General features: G+C 41.5%; 1 protein-coding gene and 1 long non-coding RNA gene across 2 annotated transcripts in view; one reads left to right on the top strand and one right to left on the bottom strand.

The window, feature by feature from the left end:
* LOC124286694 (inhibitor of nuclear factor kappa-B kinase subunit alpha-like) overlaps window positions 1-23372 on the top strand; it is a 48394-nt gene that overhangs the window by 6733 nt on the left and 18289 nt on the right. Inside the window, 12 exon segments of the mRNA XM_046723111.1 lie at window positions 1662-1877; window positions 2270-2428; window positions 2857-2946; window positions 4457-4581; window positions 5554-5661; window positions 7341-7473; window positions 13907-13933; window positions 13936-14100; window positions 14356-14484; window positions 17576-17667; window positions 20090-20191; window positions 22283-22335. Of these exon segments, the coding sequence (XP_046579067.1) occupies window positions 1662-1877; window positions 2270-2428; window positions 2857-2946; window positions 4457-4581; window positions 5554-5661; window positions 7341-7473; window positions 13907-13933; window positions 13936-14100; window positions 14356-14484; window positions 17576-17667; window positions 20090-20191; window positions 22283-22335 (1399 nt within the window).
* Window positions 1116-20966, bottom strand: LOC124286696. Its single transcript, XR_006901091.1, has 3 exons — window positions 20861-20966; window positions 1675-1681; window positions 1116-1128 (listed from the first exon to the last, which is right to left on the bottom strand). It is a non-coding gene; the product is annotated as an uncharacterized LOC124286696 (long non-coding RNA).

The following is a 23372-nucleotide window of genomic DNA, read 5'->3' as shown; positions in this document are numbered from 1 at the left end:
CTCGGAGTCAGTATACTGTGTCTGAGTGGGGTATTCATGCTTCACTGCGGCATGGTATCTCAGTGAGCTAGCACTATCAAACCAGCTTAAGTCTTGTCTAGTACAAGCAGCCGCACATACACATACACACGCATGCACGTCGTCATATGAGCGAAATATTCTCAAACACGACGTTAAACCCAATTTCACCTCACCTCACCTGTAATCACAAGACCGCCTCCATGGTGTAGTGGTTAGAGCGTCCGCCTCACCTTACCTCACCTGTAATCACAAGTTTATTGTTTTTGTGTTCCCTGATGAAAGGTTGTGATTGAAAAAACTGAATTTATGCAGTATGTATTTTAACATTCTTAATATTTTGGTTGCCTGTTTCAGACATGTTTATTTACCTGCCTCTGTCATAGATTGTATGTGTATCTAAGTGGAGCTCTATACAACACACACATATACTATAGTATGTTTGCAGTAAAAACGTACCGATAAATTTCACTTTTAACAAAAAAAAGTAAATCAAATAAAGTGAAATTAAGATTGCTAATCCTCGTAATTTTACCTTACCAAGTGAACATTTAAATCTCAGAATTATATTCAACTTAGGATAAAAGTTGTTTAACAAACGATCATAGATTCAAATCACTATTATTTTTCCTTACCCTGACTCATGATCTTTTGCTTATCTCCCTTTCCCTTTCGAATGGTAGTGGAACACTTGAATCCCTTGAAAGGGGTAAACACAGTAGTTAGAACACTGAAACAAATGCACATGCGGTATGTGATGAGCGTTAACTTAGACCAACCCTACTTGTTCTTGGTGTTTCATTTAATGTGCATACCACAAACCGGCTTTCTGACCCACTGCTGTCTTTTCACTGGATTGTGTGGTCCAGACTCCAGAATTATTTACAGACCGCCACCATATAGCTGGAATATTGCGGAGTGCAGCTTAAAACTCACTCACTCACTCCACCCAACACTTCCAACTCACTCACTCACTCACAATGTGTGAAGCCCATTTCTGGTGTCCCCTGCCGTGATGTTGCTGGAATATTGCTAAAAGCAGCGTAAAACCAAACTCACTCAGTCACTCACTCACTCACTCACTCACTCACTCACTCACTCACTCACTCACTCACACTTTATTATAAACACAACAAGAGTCTCAAGTCTGTGTTCTGTTTTTCCCCTTTAATGAAGCAACTTGATCTGATGGTCATTGACATAATTTGCAAACAGAAAACATTATTCAGTAGGAAAATAAAATTGTACATGTTTTGCAATATATTGCAATGCATATTGCAATATTCATGCTAATATCGCAATTTATCGCAATGCAAGGGTTTGGCAAGACCTAACACCATGAGTAAGACAGTTAGGTTGTATTAATTAATATTCAGTTACTACAAAAAAATACAATGTGGTCTCTCAGTCTCTGTTCAAATATCAAGAGATCATTGTATCATATGCTAGGATTGGATATTATGAACATATTATGTTGTATTGTGCCCTCACTACTCAGGTTTATATAACCTGAGGCTCTGTATCTGTTGCACTCCAGTCTTAGCACAACAATAATCTTGTTTCTTGTTTGGACTTGTTTTTGTTTTGGATTTGCCATATTGAAAAGGGATGTAAAATGCTAAATACTGAACTTTAATTACTAGGAGAATGGAGAACAAATCGCCTTGAAGCGATGTCGGGTACAGAACGAAATGTCACCCAAGCATCGGCAACGATGGAAGATGGAGGTCGACATCATGAAACGACTGTGTCATGATAATGTGATCGCTGCCCGGGAGGTCCCTCCACGACTTGATGTCACAGGTGATGAGGTCCCTCTCTTGGCCATGGAATACTGCGCTGGGGGAGACCTTAGAAGGGTAGGTAACTCTGTCAACATTCTCATTTTTATTGATTGAATAATCGCAGCAGTTTTAAACTGCATTTATTGTTCTTAACCACATCTGAGCATGTGCAGATTTCAGCATCAAAACTGGTCACAAGATCAAGTAAAAGTTGTAAATAGGAACAGGCTTTAAATCACAATCACCAATAACCTAGAAGGGGAGATAATTCACTGGATACATGAGGATTTGACCATTTTACTGAACATCATAGCTAATGTTAAAGTATACTATAGCTTAACTAAGGATTATATGATTATGTTAAGTGGTGTTTGTTTTTCTGATATTTCTATTCCTTCAAGATGATTTTATGAACAAAAATCTGGTTGAGAAAACATCCTGTTATTGGGATATCCTTCATCCAACAGGTGCTGAACAAACCTGAAAACTGTTGTGGGATGCGAGAGTACGACACTCGATGCTTGGTGCGAGACATTGCACAGGCTGTGGAGTACCTCCATGAGAACAGGATCATCCACCGGGACCTCAAACCTGAGAATATTGTACTGCAGCAAGTGGAGGAGAGGGTAGGAATCAAACTATATTGTTATATCATTACTGTTTCCTTTGCTTGATCTTTGGCTGTACTATTCCAAGAACCAGTCACATGCATACTTGGAACCTATCCCTATAATGATTCCAGGGTTGACTGGTCACCAGAAACCTATACTGGTCAGATTTGCTGCCTTGGCTAATGGAGATCCAGTGGTGTGAATCAATGCTCAGCTCCTGTTGACTGCCTTATGTTTGGCGGACAGGTTTTAACAAACCTCCTTGAAATACCTGTAATATTGGTGACTGTGATGTTGGATGACACGGATTCACTGGAGGCAAATAGCTTCAAGTTAGGGACAAAGGAAATCTCTACCAACATTGGTAAACTGTTCTTGGGAATTGTATGCAAATAACATTTATACTGGAATCATGTGAGCTCATGTTGTGTTTTGTGTTTCAGATTGTATATAAGCTGATAGACTTGGGCTATGCCAAAGAGCTTGATCAGGGAAGTGTGTGCACCTCATTCGTTGGAACTCTGCAGTACCTTGTGAGAATCTTTTGGATTCATTATTATTTTCATCTTACACAATATACAAAAGCTTGCCCTGAATGCTTATTCCAAGAGTGGTAGTTCTTCTGTATCATTCCCTACTTGTCAGGTGTCTGCCCTAGAACTGACTCATGCAAATGTTCTGTTAAACATGACTGCTATAATGTTTGACAAGAATTATTTTGAGTGAAAATTAAATCAAATTTGTGTCTTCAGAGGCCCAGATAAGCTGCATATCCAGGTAAAATAGGCATAGAAAATTTCCAATTACGCATTGAAAAATAATTGTAGCGTACCAAATACGCATTTAAAATGTTAGATACACAAAAAGTTTAAAACAAATGCGTACGGAATATATTTATAAAAATCGCTTGTGTAATGAAAAAGACATTGAATGCTATCAAGTTGTACTGTTAGTATAGGACTAGTGTTGTACTGTCAGTATTGGATGAGTGATTTTTTTATGAAATCATTTTCATTATATTTAAGTTGGTTTTGATTAGGTATGATATAAGGCAGGACATACCTGGTTAGTAAACTTACTCAATGACATAATACTTAGGTGAGTAAAATGACTGAAATACGCACATATGTGAAAGCAGTGGGTAACGGAAAATGAAATACCCACTCAACATTCACAATACCCACTCCAAAAAATTACAGTGGGTACAGTACCCACATGAGCTAAATCTTATCTGGAGCTCTGGTCTTTCTGTTTCCGGTTAAATCCTGTTATATACTGATGACCAGGATATTTGCTCACGCTATCAACCACTAGGTTCAAGGTTGAAACAGCTGACCGCTCTATGTCCTCAGGATATTCTAACAGTCTGCTGTGACTGCTCCTACCTTAATCACAGACATCTTTAGAATCTGTAGTCAGTTTATCAGAACTCGACTTTAGGGCAATCTCATGCAGTTAAAGTATAAAATAATAAACTTAATGTGTTTAGATGTGATAAAGAAATGTTCACATCTTGACACACATGAAAGAAGTCTATTGTTTGATTTCTGGTATCTCCTGCCATGATTTTGCTGGACTATTGCTGAAAGAAGCGTACAATTATAGTTGCCCACTCCCATTGATTTCCTAGTTCCCACTAAGGCCAGTACACTGGGGTTTGTTTGCCAGAAAGCCTGCTGAGTACAGGCAATACTACTATGTCAGTGTCTGATAGACAACTGCTGTCATCCAGTTATTTCTTCCAGAATAATCACCACTGATCCTGAACATTCAAATCAACCAAAGGAAAAAAACTGACTTTGACATTTATTCATGGTTGGAACAAATTTGTCAGTGGTATGTGGCATGTCTTCTATGGATGGTTTCCTCCCTTAGTTGTGCAGGGTAGGCTGATTGTGGTTTTACATCCCAAATTCCAATGTTTTCATCACTACTTGTGTCACTCTGAGTTGGCCTCCCAAGCTTGGTTCCCATGCTGCAGTACTGTTCAAAACAGAAATAAACCCAGTTCACTCACTCACTCACTGATTGTATCTTCCCCAGGCCCCGGAGCTTTTCGCATCCCAGAGATATACGTGCACTGTGGACTACTGGTCATTTGGAACAGTTGTGTTTGAATGTATTGTGGGATTCCGGCCTTTCCTGCCCACTGTGCCTCCAGTCAGATGGTGAGTAGGGTCACGGGGGTTCCATTTGGGATCAAGATCCAACGCTGTCTAAAGCACATATACAGTGTTCACTGAGAATGTCTGTAATGACATTAAGACACCAAGTATATACGGTCAAGGCCGTCATTTTGTTGCCTGATAGACTAGAGATCAACATGTAACAGCCATTTTTAGCTCTCATCAATAGAACTAGAACCTTGAAAATTGTTGAGAGTTTATATCTATGCAGTGGATTGGTAGTTATCAAACAGGGAAGAAGTTCAGAGTTTGAAGGATGCAGAAATGTGTGTCCAGTATGTTTACATGTCTGGATTGAATCCAAAGAACAAAAATATCTTGTACCCTGGGGACGTGCCAAAATAACCACTAAACCAAATTCTTGACTAGAAATATACAGGTCCTGGATGTAAAATGGTCATGAAATCGTACAGAATACCTAATAATTTTGTTGCTTTATGGGATGCTCATATTTCGTGTAAAATCCCATGAAATTAATGATTAGGGTTCCACTAGTCTCCATTTTTTCTAGGTTTTGGTTCTACCATATATTGTTTTGGAACAATATGCATACTGACTTAATAATCATCCTTATCATAGATTCGTAGTACCTCAGTGATTGACTGTGTCAGATTGTTGATTGACCTGAATCTATTCCTCTTATAAAAGCACAGCATTTATGACTGTTGCAGGGCCCAGTTTACTTAGGACTATTAATTATTAGGGTCCCCATTTTTTGTAGGTTTAGGTTAAACTATTAAATGTTTTGGAATAATATGCATACCATTTATAACTGTTGCAGGACCCAGTGTACTTCAAACTAGGATGAATACGTTGTGAACAGGATAACACATCTGTCCAGATGGTTAAGTGATAAATGTTTTAGATTATGTTATGGTACATATCTCGTGAATATTGGTACAGCACCAGCAGTTGAGGGGTTGATGTGTTGTGAACATGTGTATCTTGCTGCAGGCACAAGGAGGTGTGTCAGAAGTCGCCAGAAGACATCTGTGCCGAGATGACCAACACAGGAGAGGTGAAGTTCCACAAGAGGCTTCCAGCTCCCAACCATCTATCCAGGTAACAACTCATTGTTGTCCAATCACTGCGGGTAAAATGTAACGGTGTGGAATCAGGAAGAACAATCGCCTCTCTTCAACCTCCCCTGCACAACCCTGGGAATAACTGTGTATTTGTCCTCTGGTCCTCCTCCTCTCCAGGCCCCAGGTCGTCCTCTTCCTCTACAGGTCCCTGGTCCTCCTCCTCTACAGGTCCAGGCCCCAGGTCGTCCTCTTCCTCTACAGGTCCCTGGTCCTCCTCCTCTACAGGTCCAGGCCCCAGGTCGTCCTCTTCCTCTACAGGTCCCTGGTCATCCTCCTCTACAGGTCCAGGACCCAGGTTGTCCTCCTCCTCTACAGGTCCCTGGTCCTCCTCCTCTACAGGTCCAGGACCCAGGTCCTCCCTTCCTCCTATAGGTCCCCTGGTCCTCCTCCTCTCTCCAGGTCCCAGGTTGTCTTCCTCCTCTACAGTCCCAAGTTGTCCTCCTCCTCTACAGGTCCCAAGTTGTCCTCCTCCTCTACAGGTCCAGACCCACGGTCGCCCTCTTCCTCCTCTACAGGTCCCTGGTCCTCCTCCTCTACAGGTCCAGACCCAGGTCGCCCCTCTTCCTCTACAGGTCCCTGGTCCAATTCCTCCTCTCTACAGGTCCAGGACCCAGGTTGTCCTCCTCCTCTACAGGTCCCTGGTCGCCCTCCTCTACACGCTCAGACCCCAGGTCGCCCTTCTTCCTCTACAGGTCCCTGGTCCTCCTCCTCTACAGGTCCAGACCCCAGGTCATCTCTCTACAGGTCCCTTCGACCTCCTCTACAGGTCCAGGACCCAGGTTGTCCCTCCTCCCTCTACATGTCCCTGGTCCTCCTCTTCTACAGGTCCAGGACCCAGGTTGTCCTCTTCCTCCTCTATAGGTCCCTGGTCCTCCTCAACAGGTCCAGACCCCAGGTCATCCTCTTCCTCTACAGGTCCCTGGTCCTCCTCCTCTACAGGTCCAGGCCCCAGGTCGTCCTCTTCCTCTATAGGTCCCTGGTCCTCATCCTCTCCAGGTCCCAGGTTGTCCTCCTCCTCTACAGGTCCCTGGTCCTCCTCCTCTACAGGTCCAGACCCCAGGTCGTCCTCTTCTTCTACAGGTCCCTGGTCATCCCCTATATGTCCCTGGTCCTCGTTTACAGGTCCCAGTCTTCTAAAGGATGAATGATCCTAGTTTTCTACAGATCCCAGGTCTTCCTCTTCTACAGATCCCAAGTCCTCTTCTTCTACAGATCCCAGGTCTTCCTTCACTACAAGTTGCTAGTCCTCTTCCTCCACAGGTCCTTTGTCCTCCTCTTCTAAATGTCTCAAGTCCTCATCCTCAACAGGTGTCAGTTCCCCCTTCTTCAATAGATTGGATCCATCCCAATTTACAGTATGTGATCTCGACTACCAGGTATCTGACTTCCATCTAAGTGGAAGCGGCATTGGCTGGATGGATTAGATCGCTGACTTTGTGTGCTGATGATTAGGTGGACTGGATTGGACCACCTCCTATCATGTAAATGTCAAAAGGAACGGTGCAGTGAAAAGTTTGGTTCCGATTTTCAAATTTTCAAATTTTGAATTTTAAATAAACAAAGCGAACTTTTCTTCAACCAGTAACTTGAACACATTTGAATGCATTGTTTAGAAAACGACAACATATGTTTGAAGTGAGATATTGTCTCCATCAGGACAATGCGAGGTTACTTTGAGCAGTGGCTCAGGAAGATGTTACGCTGGGATGCGAAGGCAAGAGGAGGTGGTATCACGCCGGACAAGAGACCCAAGTGTTTCAACATGCTGCAGCATGCGCTGGACTTGAAGGTCAGTTTAGACCTGATTTGATCAGGCTGATTGTGATAAGGATATGATCTTGCTCAACATCCTGTATTTCTGTAACACTTCCTGTATTTCTGTCACATGTCCTGTATTGAATGAATGAATGAATGTATGATAATTGATTTGTATAGCGATGGTTTCCAGATTAAACATGACTGCTTAACCTAGCTTGATGAAGTGAGAGAAAAAAAGATAAGTCTTCAGATGAATTAGAAAAGAGTTTTTTGTTGGACAATTTCTGATTCCTAGTGGTAGAGGATTCCACAATTTTGGAGCTGCAAAGCGTAGAGCCACTTCACCCATCGTATTGTCGTCACTCATCCTATATTTCAGTCACACATCTCTATTTCAGTCACACATCTGTAATTTTTCCTTATCCCGACTCATGCTTAATTGCTTGTCTCCTTCTTCTTGCGAATGATAGTGGAACACTTTAATCCCCTTTTGAAGCTTCCTTTAAAAAGCGGACGAAAATCACTCACCCAGTGTTATCTCCCTTCAGCTGTTTTAAGGGAAAACTGCGTCCACATGGCATCACATGTTTTCACTCTCTCCTTCTTCTCCCCAGAGGACGGTTGTAAGAGCCCCTGGGTCCCCTATATACGGCGCTATATCCTTTTATATTTAGCCCCTTTAGCTCATCAAGATCCCAGTCAACTCAGACTGCAGCTAGACTTCACAATCAGGCTACTCACTCAACTAGGATGGCTAGTAAATCTCCCCTCAAGTCGGAACTAGGACCCACACAGGATCTTCAATTCCTAGGAATACGGCTCATCACATCGCAGAATCAGATAGTCGTCCCAGAGGAGCATTGGGTGAAGATACAACAAATGATATCTCAAGCACTACTCTCTCTGTTAACACTACTAAGTTGGCAGAGCCTACTTGGTCTCCTCCACGTCAGCACAAGACATGACATGCAGAGGAAGGCTACAACTGCGCTTCACTACAAGTGTTTGTGAACGCTCATCTAGACAGTCTGGACTCCTTCGACTACCGGAAGGACTGAAACCATATCTCCTATGGTGGACTCCAGAAGTCGATTGTTTGGAGGAGGAACCTACTCATCAGAGCCGAGAACAACACTCATCTCTACGTAGATGCTTCACTTCAAGGATGGGGAGCCCACCTCGACAAATGAAGTGGCAGCAGGGAAATGGTCAAATCAGGAGCAAAGTCAGCACATCAACATGCTCGAGATGAAGCAGTAATAAATGCCTTACTACACTGGTCCAGCATACTAAGGAACGCGCTGGCTGATGATCCATACGGACAACTCCACAGTGGCGCTTCTACATCAACAAATAAGGATCAACAAGGTCAAGGAATCTTCTAGACCTCAGCTTTCATCTGTTCAGTATAATAGACGATGAAGGGTTGCTTCTCCTCTTGATGCAGCATCAAGACATGGAGTCGTATAAATCCACACTTAATGTCAGGAGAAGTGGTTCCAGAGAAATCTGACATGTTGTGGTCCCCCCAACTTATCAGAGGAAGCTGGAAGGAAGGATCAGTATAATACTTTAAGAAGTTCCCACAGGGGGTATGCAGGGCGTAAATCAGCATGGAATCCAGAGTGGCTTGACCCACCACCTGTTCCGCTGGATTCTACAAACAATTAAGCATGAGTCAGGATAAGGAAAAATATGTAATATTTTTATTAAAATTGATATTTTATACTTATCCTGACTCATGAGGTAAGTTCCTCCCAACCTCCCCTCATGGCACTCTGGATTCCCTGTAATCCAGGTGTCGGGCGATATAATCTCGGAGAGAGTGAAAACATGTGGGGTCATATGGACGCGAAGTTTCCACCAAAACAGCTAAAGGGAGATAACACTGGGTGAGTGATTTCACGTCCGCTTTTTTGAAGGAGCTTCAAAAGGGATTCAAGTGTTCCACTATCATTCGCAAGAAGAAGGAGACAAGCAATTAAGCATGAGTCAGGATAAGTATAAAATATCAATTTTAATAAAAAATTACATTTTCTGTCACCCTACCATAACACATTCTGTATTTCTCCAACAGACCATGCACATCCTGTATTTCTGTCACAGATAGTGCACAATTCAGTATTTCTGTCACTCAACCATCACACTTCCTGTATTTCTGTCACTCAACCATCACACTTCCTGTATTTCTGTCACTAAACCTCCACACTTCCTGTATTTCTGTCACTCAACCATCATACTTCTGTATAAGAAAACATGTTTAACAAGTTAACAATGATGAGGAAAGAATATGTAATAAAACATGAGGGCAGTGATACACTAAAACAACATGGTAATAGATTTGGTGGGATATAGAAATACAAACACGAGGGGTCAGTGATACACTAAAACAACATGGTAATAGATTTGGTGGGATATAGAATACAACCACGGGGGGTCAGTGATACACTAAAACAACATGGTAATAGATGGGGTGGGATATAGTACAAACATGGGGGCAGTGATACACTAAAACAACATGGTAATAGATGGTGGTATATAATACAACAAACACGGGGGTCAGTGATACACTAAAACAACATGGTAATAGATGGTGGTATATAGAATACAACCACGGGAGGTCAGTGATACACTAAAACAACATGGTAATAGATGGGGTATAGAATACAACCACATGAGGTAAGTGATACACTAAAACAACATGGTAATAGATGGGGTATAGAATACAACCACATGAGGTAAGTGATACACTAAAACAACATGGTAATAGATGGGGTATAGAATACAACCACATGAGGTAAGTGATACACTAAAACAACATGGTAATAGATGGGGTATAGAATACAACCACATGGAGGTCAGTGATACACTAAAACAACATGGTAATAGATGGGGTATAGAATACAACCACATTTGAGGTCAGTGATACACTAAAACAACATGGTAATAGATGGGGTGGGATAGAATACAACCATGGGGAGGTCAGTGATACACTAAAACAACATGGTAATAGATGGGGTATAGAATACAACCACGGGAGGGTAAGTGATACACTAAAACAACATGGTAATAGATGGGGTATAGAATACAACCACAGGAGGTCAGTGATACACTAAAACAACATGGTAATAGATGGGGTATATAGAATACAACCACGGGAGGTCAGTGATACACTAAAACAACATGGTAATAGATGTGGTATAGAATACAACCACATGAGGTCAGTGATACACTAAAACAACATGGTAATAGATGGGGTATAGAATACAACCACGGGAGGTCAGTGATACACTAAAACAACATGGTAATAGATGGGGTATAGAATACAACCACGGGAGGTCAGTGATACACTAAAACAACATGGTAATAGATGTGGTATAGACTACAACCACGGGATGTGGAGGTAAGTGATACACTAAAACAACATGGTAATAGATGGGGTATAGAATACAACCACGGGAGGTCAGTGATACACTAAAACAACATGGTAATAGATGTGGTATAGAATACAACCACGGGAGGTCAGTGATACACTAAAACAACATGGTAATAGATGGGGTATAGAATACAACCACATGAGGTCAGTGATACACTAAAACAACATGGTAATAGATGGGGTATAGAATACAACCACATGAGGTAAGTGATACACTAAAACAACATGGTAATAGATGGGGTATAGAATACAACCACGGGAGGTCAGTGATACACTAAAACAACATGGTAATAGATTTGGGGTATAGAATACAACCACGGGAGGTCAGTGATACACTAAAACAACATGGTAATAGATGGGGTATAGAATACAACCACGGGGAGGTCAGTGATACACTAAAACAACATGGTAATAGATGGGGTATAGAATACAACCACGGGAGGTCAGTGATACACTAAAACAACATGGTAATAGATGGTGGGATATAGAATACAACCACGGGAGGCCAGTGATACACTAAAACAACATGGTAATAGATACTCATCCTGTATTTCTGTCACACAACCTGTATTGTCACTCATCCTGTATTTCTGTCACACAACCTGTATTGTCACTCATCCTGTATTTCTGTCACACAACCTGTATTGTCACTCATCCTGTATTTCTGTCACACAACCTGTATTGTCACTCATCCTGTATTTCTGTCACACAACCTGTATTGTCACTCATCCTGTATTTCTGTCACACAACCTGTATTGTCACTCATCCTGTATTTCTGTCACACAACCTGTATTTCTCTCATCCTGTATTTCTGTCACTCATCCTGTATTTCTGTCACACAACCTGTATTGTCACTCATCCTGTATTTCTGTCACACAACCTGTATTGTCACTCATCCTGTATTTCTGTCAACCTGTATTGTCACTCATCCTGTATTGTCACTCATCCTGTATTTCTGTCACACAACCTGTATTGTCACTCATCCTGTATTTCTGTCACACAACCTGTATGGTCACTCATCCTGTATTTCTGTCACTCATCCTGTATTTCTGTCACACAACCTGTATTGTCACTCATCCTGTATTTCTGTCACACAACCTGTATTGTCACTCATCCTGTATTTCTGTCACACAACCTGTATTGTCACTCATCCTGTATTTCTGTCACACAACCTGTATTGTCACTCATCCTGTATTTCTGTCACACAACCTGTATTGTCACTCATCCTGTATTTCTGTCACACAACCTGTATTGTCACTCATCCTGTATTTCTGTCACACAACCTGTATGGTCACTCATCCTGTATTTCTGTCACTCATCCTGTATTTCTGTCACACAACCTGTATTGTCACTCATCCTGTATTTCTGTCACACAACCTGTATGGTCACTCATCCTGTATTTCTGTCACATCCTGTATTTCTGTCACACAACCTGTATTGTCACTCATCCTGTATTTCTGTCACACAACCTGTATTGTCACTCATCCTGTATTTCTGTCACACAACCTGTATTGTCACTCATCCTGTATTTCTGTCACACAACCTGTATTGTCACTCATCCTGTATTTCTGTCACACAACCTGTATTGTCACTCATCCTGTATTTCTGTCACACAACCTGTATTGTCACTCATCCTGTATTTCTGTCACTCATCCTGTATTTCTGTCACACAACCTGTATTGTCACTCATCCTGTATTTCTGTCACACAACCTGTATTGTCACTCATCCTGTATTTCTGTCACACAACCTGTATTGTCACTCATCCTGTATTTCTGTCCTGTATGGTCAACCCTGTATTGTCACTCATCCTGTATTTCTGTCACACAACCTGTATTGTCACTCATCCTGTATTTCTGTCACACAACCTGTATTGTCACTCATCCTGTATTTCTGTCACACAACCTGTATTGTCACTCATCCTGTATTTCTGTCACACAACCTGTATTGTCACTCATCCTGTATTTCTGTCACACAACCTGTATTGTCACTCATCCTGTATTTCTGTCACACAACCTGTATTGTCACTCATCCTGTATTTCTGTCACACAACCTGTATTGTCACTCATCCTGTATTTCTGTCACACAACCTGTATTGTCACTCATCCTGTATTTCTGTCACACAACCTGTATTGTCACCACTCATCCTGTATTTCTGTCACACAACCTGTATTGTCACTCATCCTGTATTTCTGTCACACAACCTGTATTGTCACTCATCCTGTATTTCTGTCACTCATCCTGTATTTCTGTCACACAACCTGTATTGTCACTCATCCTGTATTTCTGTCACACATCCTGTATTTCTGTCACTCATCCTGTATTTCTGTCACACAACCTGTATTGTCACACATCCTGTATTTCTGTCACACAACCTGTATTGTCACTCATCCTGTATTTTTGTCACACAACCTGTATGGTCACTCATCCTGTATTTCTGTCACTCATCCTGTATTTCTGTCACTCATCCTGTATTTCTGTCACACAACCTGTATTGTCACTCATCCTGTATTTCTGTCACTCATCCTGTATTTCTGTCACACAACCTGTATTGTCACTCATCCTGTATTTCTGTCACACAACCTGTATTGTCACTCATCCTGTATTTCTGTCACTCATCCTGTATTTCTGTCACTCATCCTGTATTTCTGTCACACAACCTGTATTGTCACTCATCCTGTATTTCTGGCACACAACCTGTATTGTCACTCATCCTGTATTTCTGTCACACAACCTGTATTGTCACTCATCCTGTATTTCTGTCACTCATCCTGTATTTCTGTCACTCATCCTGTATTTCTGTCACACAACCTGTATTGTCACTCATCCTGTATTTCTGTCACACAACCTGTATTGTCACTCATCCTGTATTTCTGTCACACAACCTGTATTGTCACTCATCCTGTATTTCTGTCACACAACCTGTATTGTCACTCATCCTGTATTTCTGTCACACAACCTGTATTGTCACTCATCCTGTATTTCTGTCACACAACCTGTATTGTCACTCATCCTGTATTTCTGTGACAGATCGTGCACATCCTGTATGTGGAGGCTAGAACCAACTGATCACATACCCTGTGCCAGAGGAGCACACGATGCAGAACCTGCAGCTGATCATAGAGCAGGAGACGAAGATCCCAGTGGCGGAGCAGGACATCCTCCTGGCCAGCGGCATCCCTCCGGACCCCAGTGCCCCGGCATACCAGTGCTGGACAGAACCAGTGCGTCTCTACCACTCAGCTTGTACAAGTAGCCAAGCTGAGAGGCACAATAAATGATTATTTTGATCAAGTCTAATAACAAGTACAGTTGACAGCCTGGCATCTTTCTTTCATGAATAGACACTTCAACTAAATATTGTGAAACATTGAACTCTTCTCAATGCTGTCAGTGCAGGTATATACCAGGTGAATTAGCTGATTGTTTGCGTACACAGATTTCACTTGTTAATTGGTTCAAATGACTTCCAATTGCAGAATGATGAGGAATGGATTGTATTTCTGTTCCGGAAAGGAGATTCTTCACCAGGCCCTCGAAAACAGAAGCAGCTACCTAGGATGGTCCAACTGATTGTGAAGGAACCAAACACACTCCTCCCAGCCCATGTAAGTCTGCAGATGTATCTACTGGTCTGTGTTACTTAGAGGTCTTCACCTCAATCCATCTGTGATGCGATGTTCACTCGTCACGCCAAATACCCAGGTTCAATTCTCCACGTGGGGACAATGTGTGAAACCCACTTCGGGTGTCCCCAGCTGTGATATTGCTGGAATATTGCTAGAAGCAGCATAAAACTAGACTCACTAATTAGATGGTGAGATTCCTTACAAGAACCCCGAGCGATACTCGTCTGTGTTACCCACCATTGGTTCTTATCAGTTTTATTCAGTGTTGTTACCCAACTGTGGTACTTAACCTTGGTACTTAGTGTTATTCAGTGGTGTGCTGTGGTACTCAACTGTGGTACTCAACCTTGGTACTTAGTGTTATTCAGTGGTGTACTGTGGTACCCAACTGTGGTACTCAACCTTAGTACTTAGTGTTATTCAGTGGTGTACTGTGGTACCCAACTGTGGTACTCAACCTTGGTACTTAGTGTTATTCAGTGGTGTACTGTGGTACTCAACTGTGGTACTCAACCTTGGTACTTAGTGTTATTCAGTGGTGTACTGTGGTACTCAACTGTGGTACTCAACCTTGGTACTTAGTGTTATTCAGTGGTGTACTGTGGTACCCAACTGTGGTACTCAACCTTGGTACTTAGTGTTATTCAGTGGTGTACTGTGGTACTCAACTGTGGTACTCAACCTTGGTACTTAGTGTTATTCAGTGGTGTACTGTGGTACCCAACTGTGGTACTCAACCTTGGTACTTAGTGTTATTCAGTGGTGTACTGTGGTACTCAACTGTGGTACTCAACCTTGGTACTTAGTGTTATTCAGTGGTGTACTGTGGTACCCAACTGTGGTACTCAACCTTGGTACTTAGTGTTATTCAGTGGTGTACTGTGGTACCCAACTGTGGTACTCAACCTTGGTACTTAGTGTTATTCAGTGGTGTACTGTGGTACCCAACTGTGGTACTCAACCTTGGTACTTAGTGTTATTCAGTGGTGTACTGTGGTACTCAACTGTGGTACTCAACCTTGGTACTTAGTGTTATTCAGTGGTGTACTGTGGTACCCACCTGTGGTACTCGACCTTGGTACTTAGTGTTATTCAGTGGTGTACTGTGGTACCCAACTGTGGTACTTCAACCTTGGTACTTAGTGTTATTCAGTGGTGTACTGTGGTACCCATCTGTGGTACTCGACCTTGGTACTTAGTGTTATTCAGTGGTGTACTGTGGTACCCAACTGTGGTACTCAACCTTGGTACTTAGTGTTATTCAGTGGTGTACTGTGGTACCCAACTGTGGTACTCAACCTTGGTACTTAGTGTTATTCAGTGGTGTACTGTGGTACCCAACTGTGGTACTCAACCTTGGTACTTAGTGTTATTCAGTGGTGTACTGTGGTACTCAACTGTGGTACTCAACCTTGGTACTTAGTGTTATTCAGTGGTGTACTGTGGTACTCAACTGTGGTACTCAAACTTGGTACTTAGTGTTATTCAGTGGTGTACTGTGGTACCCAACTGTGGTACTCGACCTTGGTACTTAGTGTTATTCAGTGGTGTACTGTGGTACTCAACTGTGGTACTCAACCTTGGTACTTAGTGTTATTCAGTGGTGTACTGTGGTACCCAACTGTGGTACTCAACCTTGGTACTTAGTGTTATTCAGTGGTGTACTGTGGTACCCAACTGTGGTACTCGACCTTGGTACTTAGTGTTATTCAGTGGTGTACTGTGGTACCCATCTGTGGTACTCGACCTTGGTACTTAGTGTTATTCAGTGGTGTACTGTGGTACCCAACTGTGGTACTCAACCTTGGTACTTAGTGTTATTCAGTGGTGTACTGTGGTACCCATCTGTGGTACTCGACCTTGGTACTTAGTGTTATTCAGTGGTGTACTGTGGTACCCAATTGTGGTACTCAACCTTGGTACTTAGTGTTATTCAGTGGTGTACTGTGGTACCCATCTGTGGTACTCGACCTTGGTACTTAGTGTTATTCAGTGGTGTACTGTGGTACCCAACTGTGGTACTCGACCTTGGTACTTAGTGTTATTCAGTGGTGTACTGTGGTACCCAACTGTGGTAGCCAGGTGTGGTCCCTGTCTGTGGGGCTGAATGAACAGTTGTATCAGTTGGGTGTTTCAAACACCCTGGTCATGTGTTCAAGTCTTGGATTCCTACATTTATATTCCTTATTGCAGCATCAGGATATCTCAGGAGCGGAATAATTCCATCACCTGCATCACTGCTGTGCTCTTACGGTAGTTCTATCCAAGTGAATCAAACCCTACACACTCACTCACTCGATGCTCTGGCTAAATTTGGGACTGTATCCGTTACCTAGCAGATAGAATGTAACATCCGTTACCTAGCAGGCAGAATGTAACATGCGTTACCTAGCAGACAGAATGTAACATGCGTTACCTAGCAGATAGAACGTAACATCCGTTACCTAGCAGACAGAATGTAACATCCGTTACCCAGCAGGTAGAATGTAACATCCGTTACCCTGCAGATAGAACATAACATCCGTTTCCCAGCAGATAGAATGTAACATCCATTACCTAGCAGATAGAACATAACATCTGTTACCTAGCAGATAGAACATAACATCCGTTACCTAGCAGATAGAACCTAACATCCGTTACCTAGCAGATAGAACGTAACATCCGTTACCCAGCAGATAGAACGTAACATCGGTTACCCAGCAGATAGAACGTAACATCCGTTACCTAGCAGATAGAACTTCTCCCCAGAGAGTGGAAGGTTGGTGGGACCTATAGATGTTAAAACATGGTTCTACTGATTACTGTGCCTGGTGCTTAGCTCAGAGTCAGTGTACTTGTTTTTAGTGTTTCACAACTGCTTCACCTTGCATCAGTTGTAATGTGCTGTGAATTGTCTTCTTTGTGTACTGAACTGTTAGGATGTTGTTCTCTATAGCCTGTGGAATGTTGTAGGGATCAGTGTGTGATATCATGAATTGCATTGTGTTTTGAATGACATGATCTCCGACTCATCTGTAGACTGATGTTTCCAACAGAGCATGATGTTTTCAGTGTCAGTTATGTGTTGCAGGAACAGCGGCGTGCCTGGGCACATGCCGTCTACTTCTGTCATGAACAGAATCTGGACTTCAAGAGGTTGATACTGAGTCAGCGAGCGGCCATGTAAGTTGCAGTTCTTCCATTGTAATCTTCTCAACACGGATACTAATAGTTATGTAATGTAATAGCCCTTTTCTCGATACATTCACTGCCTCTTTCAACCCATGTTTGTCATAAGAGGCCACTAACGGGATCAAGTGGTCAGGCTCGCTGACATGGTTGACACATGTCATTGTATACCAGTGGCATAGATTGATGCGCATGCTGTTGATCAATGGATTGTATGGTCCAGACTCAAATATTTACAGACCACCGTCATATAGCTGGAATATTGCTGAGTGCAGCATTAAACAACAACCCTACCAAGCCAATCCTTGCCCCTCTCCGCTCCCCACTGTGCTGGTGCTGACTGTTATGTTGACAAACAAGACGTGATGGCTGTCATGATGCCAGATACTGTCCCCATAGCTAAATCATTTTGTTTGTTAGTCAGTTTGAATTCCTATTTCATTTCAACTACAATTTGATTAGCTTAGTGAGAATGTAAGGGTGGTGTTTCATTAGTCTTGCACCTATCTGACCAAGCAAACATGGTTTCATCAGTGAAAAATAAAAAGTCATTGTGTAATCAACACAACATATGTTATATTTGTAATTACACCGATGGTACTGATTATAGGACCATCAGGGATTCGAACCCACACTCTCAGGTTCAGGCACCTGATCATCAGCACACAAAGTCAGCCATTTAACCCAATCAGCCACCGTGGCTTCCACATTTGCCTAGAATGGCAATCTTAAAGTGATGCACACAAACATACATGTCAATACATGATTATTGATATGGCTGCTTGTACTTTTGTGGCAGCAATAATCCTGAGAGTATAACAGAGTGCCGTCCCATGGAAGCACGGCATGTGTTTGTGTGCCCAACAGTGACCTTGCAGCAGTGCCTCAGTGCTCTCCCCTTAATGGGGACAGTTTGCGTGCCCAGGTTGCACAAAACCAAATACTTTCCAATTGGATTCCTGAGTAATGTTATTAAAAAAAATAAAATAAATTAACAAAGCCATCAACAGCTATTACATATATGTGTGCATAGTCTAGCCTTCAAACAGCAATAAAAACTTAAAATAACTATCTCAGCCTATTACAAAAAGCTGACCATACAAACCCCAGTTCCACACAAAATGTCAACCGCGTGAAAATATCTGTGGTCACATTCAGTAAGAAGTGTTAAGAAAGACAGCACTGAATATTCAAATGTGTGGACAGTTTTATTTACTGCATGGTCGTACATTTAAGAAACACAAAAACTTACACCAAAACACGCAATTACAGCTGTGTGGTGAATCCATCTGCCCTGAAGGCTCCCTACAAAAACTGGTTGTAAAACTATGGATTCTGATTTGGTGTAGTGTAACCTCCACAGTGACCCTGCCACAGTCAATGTTCTCCCATTCATTGGGACAGTGTGGATGCATGTGTGCATGCCTGTGCCCTACAGTGATTGTGCAACAGCTCATAAGTACTCTAGGATCCGGGGATTTAACCGGAAGCTGGCAGGGGTAGTGGAGGCGAAGAATGATTTGATAGACAACGAGCGGTGCTTAAAATGTTGAATGAAATAAAGTTTACGTGAGTAATTATTAAATATGAGGTTGGAAATCTGAGAGGACAACCCTGTGGCTCGTCACACTGAAGACCCAGGTTTGATTCCAGAAGTGGATACAATGCGTGTAGCCGAGACATGGCTGGAGTAGTGCTAAAAGCAGTGTAAAAGCACTCTCACTCACTCACCCCATAAGGGCTTTACCCTTAATGACGACAGTGATCTTGTTTCTATGTCCGACAGTGATCTTGCAGCGATCAATGTGTGGTCTCCCCTTAATGGGGACACTGTGTGTTTCTATGTGCCCTCCAGTAATTCTGCAACAGTACTTGTCAGACAGCAGTGTTCAAAATAATTGCCGGGCCCAGAGGCCCAGTGCCGGTTGTTATTGTATCGGACCAGCAGTTTCAGATATTTGCAGGCCCTTGTGGCCTTCAGTAAATTATCTGTCAAATTTTTTCAACTTAAATCTTTCCCATAATTGTTTTCGTTCGGGAATCATCCATGATCCATCATGTTACGATAACTTACAGTTTCACTTTCTGGTAATTCAGCGCTTTGCGCATAGGAATGTCAACACCAGTCTTCAACAAATAGAAACTTCTAACCTGCGCCATAGGCCTCGCTAATTGATTTTGTAGAAACAGTGTGAAACTGTGTACAATACAACTAGTGTAGTCTATTTTGTTTTTACTGGTTTGACTTTAACAAAATGGGCCTGCAGATTTCATTCAGGGCCTGTAGATTTTAAACCTGCAGGCGGCAGCAGGCCCTGATGGCCAACTGGCAAATTAAAGTATTGCAAACACAGTAAAATACACTGGATATTTACAAGCATCAAACATAATCAGTTTTGTTATATTTTTTTGGCAGGCTCAACTTGTTGCGAACAAATTCTACATTCCTTAAATTAAAGAACAGGATGTTGAATGAAATAGGGAAGCTGATAGCAAGAAAGGAACACTTTAAAGAAAGGTAAGTCATACAGCTATCAATTGTTTTCAAGTCAACGGCAATATTCATACATTTATACATTCAGAGATTTCTACTATCATGAATTGTCATAAATCATTATGATTTCAAGCTTAACGTTCTGGGATTATCATGATTATGTAAGGGTTGGGGGGGAGCCTAGTGGTTAAAGAGTTCGCTCATCACGACGAAGACCCGGGTTTGATTCCTCACATGGGTACAATGTGTGAAGCCAATTTCTGGTGTCCCCCATCGTGATATTGCTGGAATATTGCTAAAAGCAGCATAAAACCAAACTCACTCATTCATGATTATGTCAACTATTGAATTATTTATACAAATACTATTTTGAATATAAATGACGTGCACCGTGTACTGCGAAAAATACAATTGATTCTGATCACAGTGGCAGATGGAAACAAAGATAAAAATTGGAATAAAAATCCATGCTTCACAGCAGAGGTTCCTTGGGTAGCTACTGATGAGCAAGTCAAAAAGCTGAAAGTTCCTCCTATTTTATCCAGATATTACTTATAGTCATAAACAGGGTAGGTACCCCAAGGTACAACAGACGAGATCCTACATATTATTTAGCCCACCAATAGATTCTGTTTACCCATGTGCAGAAGGGACACATATTTAAGCTACAGTATATCAACCATTGCATTGTACAGAGATGCCAGCCCTTACGCTTTTTTCATAATTATTACGATTTTAACCATTAAATTACGCCATTACACTTAATCTGCGAAAATTACGGTTTTTCTACTCATTTTTCGAAAATCAATAAAGCGGATATATTTTCACAGGGAAGTGTTTCATAACGCACAGCTGCAGGGTTGCAGAAATGGCCTTACACCGATAGGAATCGCTTACTCTTAGCATCACGCTCATTCCAATTAACTTGTAAGGAATTAAAGTATTTTGTGTCACATGACCAACAATTTTCAATGTATGTCGCTTCATAATGATTGGTCACATGTGTTTCTGTCCAGAATCTTCCTTTCGTGAAAACGTGCACCATGTCGAAGCGATCGGCAGACATTTTATAGGTCCAAATTACACTTTTTGACCTCCTGTATTACACTTAGGCCCCAAATAGGGTTGGCATCTCTGCATTGTATGTAAACAATAGACAATAGCCAATGCTTTAGCTCCGTTTGCGTTATTTTGTGAAGTTTCAACTTCAGTGACATCATCACAGGTGATGCATATTTTTTTTAAATGAGAATAAGAGGCCTTCTGTTATCCCATTGGCGTGCTTCACGTATTGTTTGCCTAATTTTGTGGATATATTCCGCCAACTGTGACAACAGAGCTTTAAACATCAAAGTGACTCTATTGAAGACACGTGACAGCGCACAAAGGCTAAACAAACAGAAATATATTTACAGGTTTTAGAAATATTTTCTCAATGAATGTTAAACATTTGATGTCATCTGTTATCTGAATGTGTTGACTCATTAAATAAGAAAGAGATCAATATAAAACACGTGAATGGTGTGTAAGGTGTGATGATCTGACAGAGGTACGAGGCTGCCTCAAGGAGCTCTGATATGGAGAGTTGTAAGCTTTCACACAGCCATGGCATGTCTCTATTCTAGTTTAGTCTTTCACAAACACTGGCTTCTACTCTAGCCAAGCTGACAGTTACTATTTTGTTGCTCATCCTTAAGAAAAACACACAGTCTTTATCTCCAATTTGCCTTCATTGAAAAGCATGACTCACGCCAGTTTACTCGGCTTAGCACTTTCCTATCATCTTGACACAGAGCTCTATTGTTCTAGTTCAAGAATTGAATTGGCCATTAACTAAGTGTGTTGTGTTAAACTCGAAAAGAAAATTTTTTGCCTTGTTTTAAGATACACAGGTCGGTTGACACACTGGATCCATCAAATGTTCATGAAGTTAATGGTACGAGTGTAATGTTTGTGTATGCTTCTTGTAAATTTACCTCCAATTTACAGTAAGATAAATCTAAACCCTGTAACCATGGCAGCATATTGAATTTTGTGAAAACTGGAACCATGATGCATGATGATAAATTAGTTCAATCTGTTCCCCTTGTTACTGCCATGTTGTTTCCTCCCCAGCCTGGTGTTCGACATGCAGCACTACAAGGACCAGGCGTCTAATGGCGGTATCAGTAAGTACCTCGCCTAGTGCTCTCATTCATAACACTTGCTGTGTGGTTGTCTAACCGTGTGTTAACATGGGATCTAGATAAGTCTCATAAGTGGGAAATCTTGGAAAATGAAAAGTTATACATAGGGATGTCATGATACATAAGTTTCATGAATCGATAGTATCATGATACCGATGTCACGATTCGATACATATCACGTTACCTATTTTCGCTATTGCATAAATTTAGTTTCATTTTGAACATTAATATTAAATATTTTATAATTGTTCATGAAAAGATCAACATTTTTTATTCTCAGAGATTAAAAAGATCTAATTTCCCATCTTTGTGCCTGAAAAATAATCATTTATAACTCTCATAACATCAAAAAAACATGGTACAATTGCAAAATGTAAACAATACATAAACATATTGAAACCAATACTTTCAAAACTAAATATCGATACAGTTTTTAATGTATCAATAATTGTAATCGTCTTAGAAAAAGTATTGATGTATCGTGTCATCCCTAGTTTATACAATGATCATGTGTAGTTACTGTGTGTACAACCTGCTCCAGTGAATGGGCAAGAATTCCTCTTCTTCTTGCATCACTTTCCTTATTCATATTTTATTCAGGTGTCAGTCTTTGCCAATTTCATGGTATCACACTCAACTGAAGGTGGAGTTTGTTTTCAAAGTGGAATTGATAAACAAATGATTCCTTGTTGGGGAAGAATTTGACATGTTTAGGAAACCAGTAGGAATGAGTATGCGGCTGTTTCTAAGAGCTTATCAAGATGTGCCCATATGATGGGAATACAATAGATATCCTAGTATTAGTGTAAGGTTGCCAAATACTCTAATTGTGGAAGCCATTAGGGGTAATGTCTTCATCATACCCTACCCCTGGACCCTGAAAACCCTGATGTAGTGCCCAGTGGGGATTGCAGGTTAGAATTATTATTATAGGATACCCCAGCAAGCTGTTCTGGTCAAAAGAGGCAAGTTGATGGATGACGGGTTCAGGAGTTGTCTAGATAACATATGTCTCTATC

Source organism: Haliotis rubra, unplaced genomic scaffold (assembly GCF_003918875.1).
Source record: "Haliotis rubra isolate DU_JTF1 unplaced genomic scaffold, ASM391887v1 Scf39, whole genome shotgun sequence".
Classification (NCBI taxonomy): Eukaryota; Metazoa; Mollusca; class Gastropoda; order Lepetellida; family Haliotidae; genus Haliotis; species Haliotis rubra.
The sequence above is the reverse complement of the archived record's forward strand: the minus strand, read 5'-3'. Positions and strand labels throughout refer to the sequence as shown.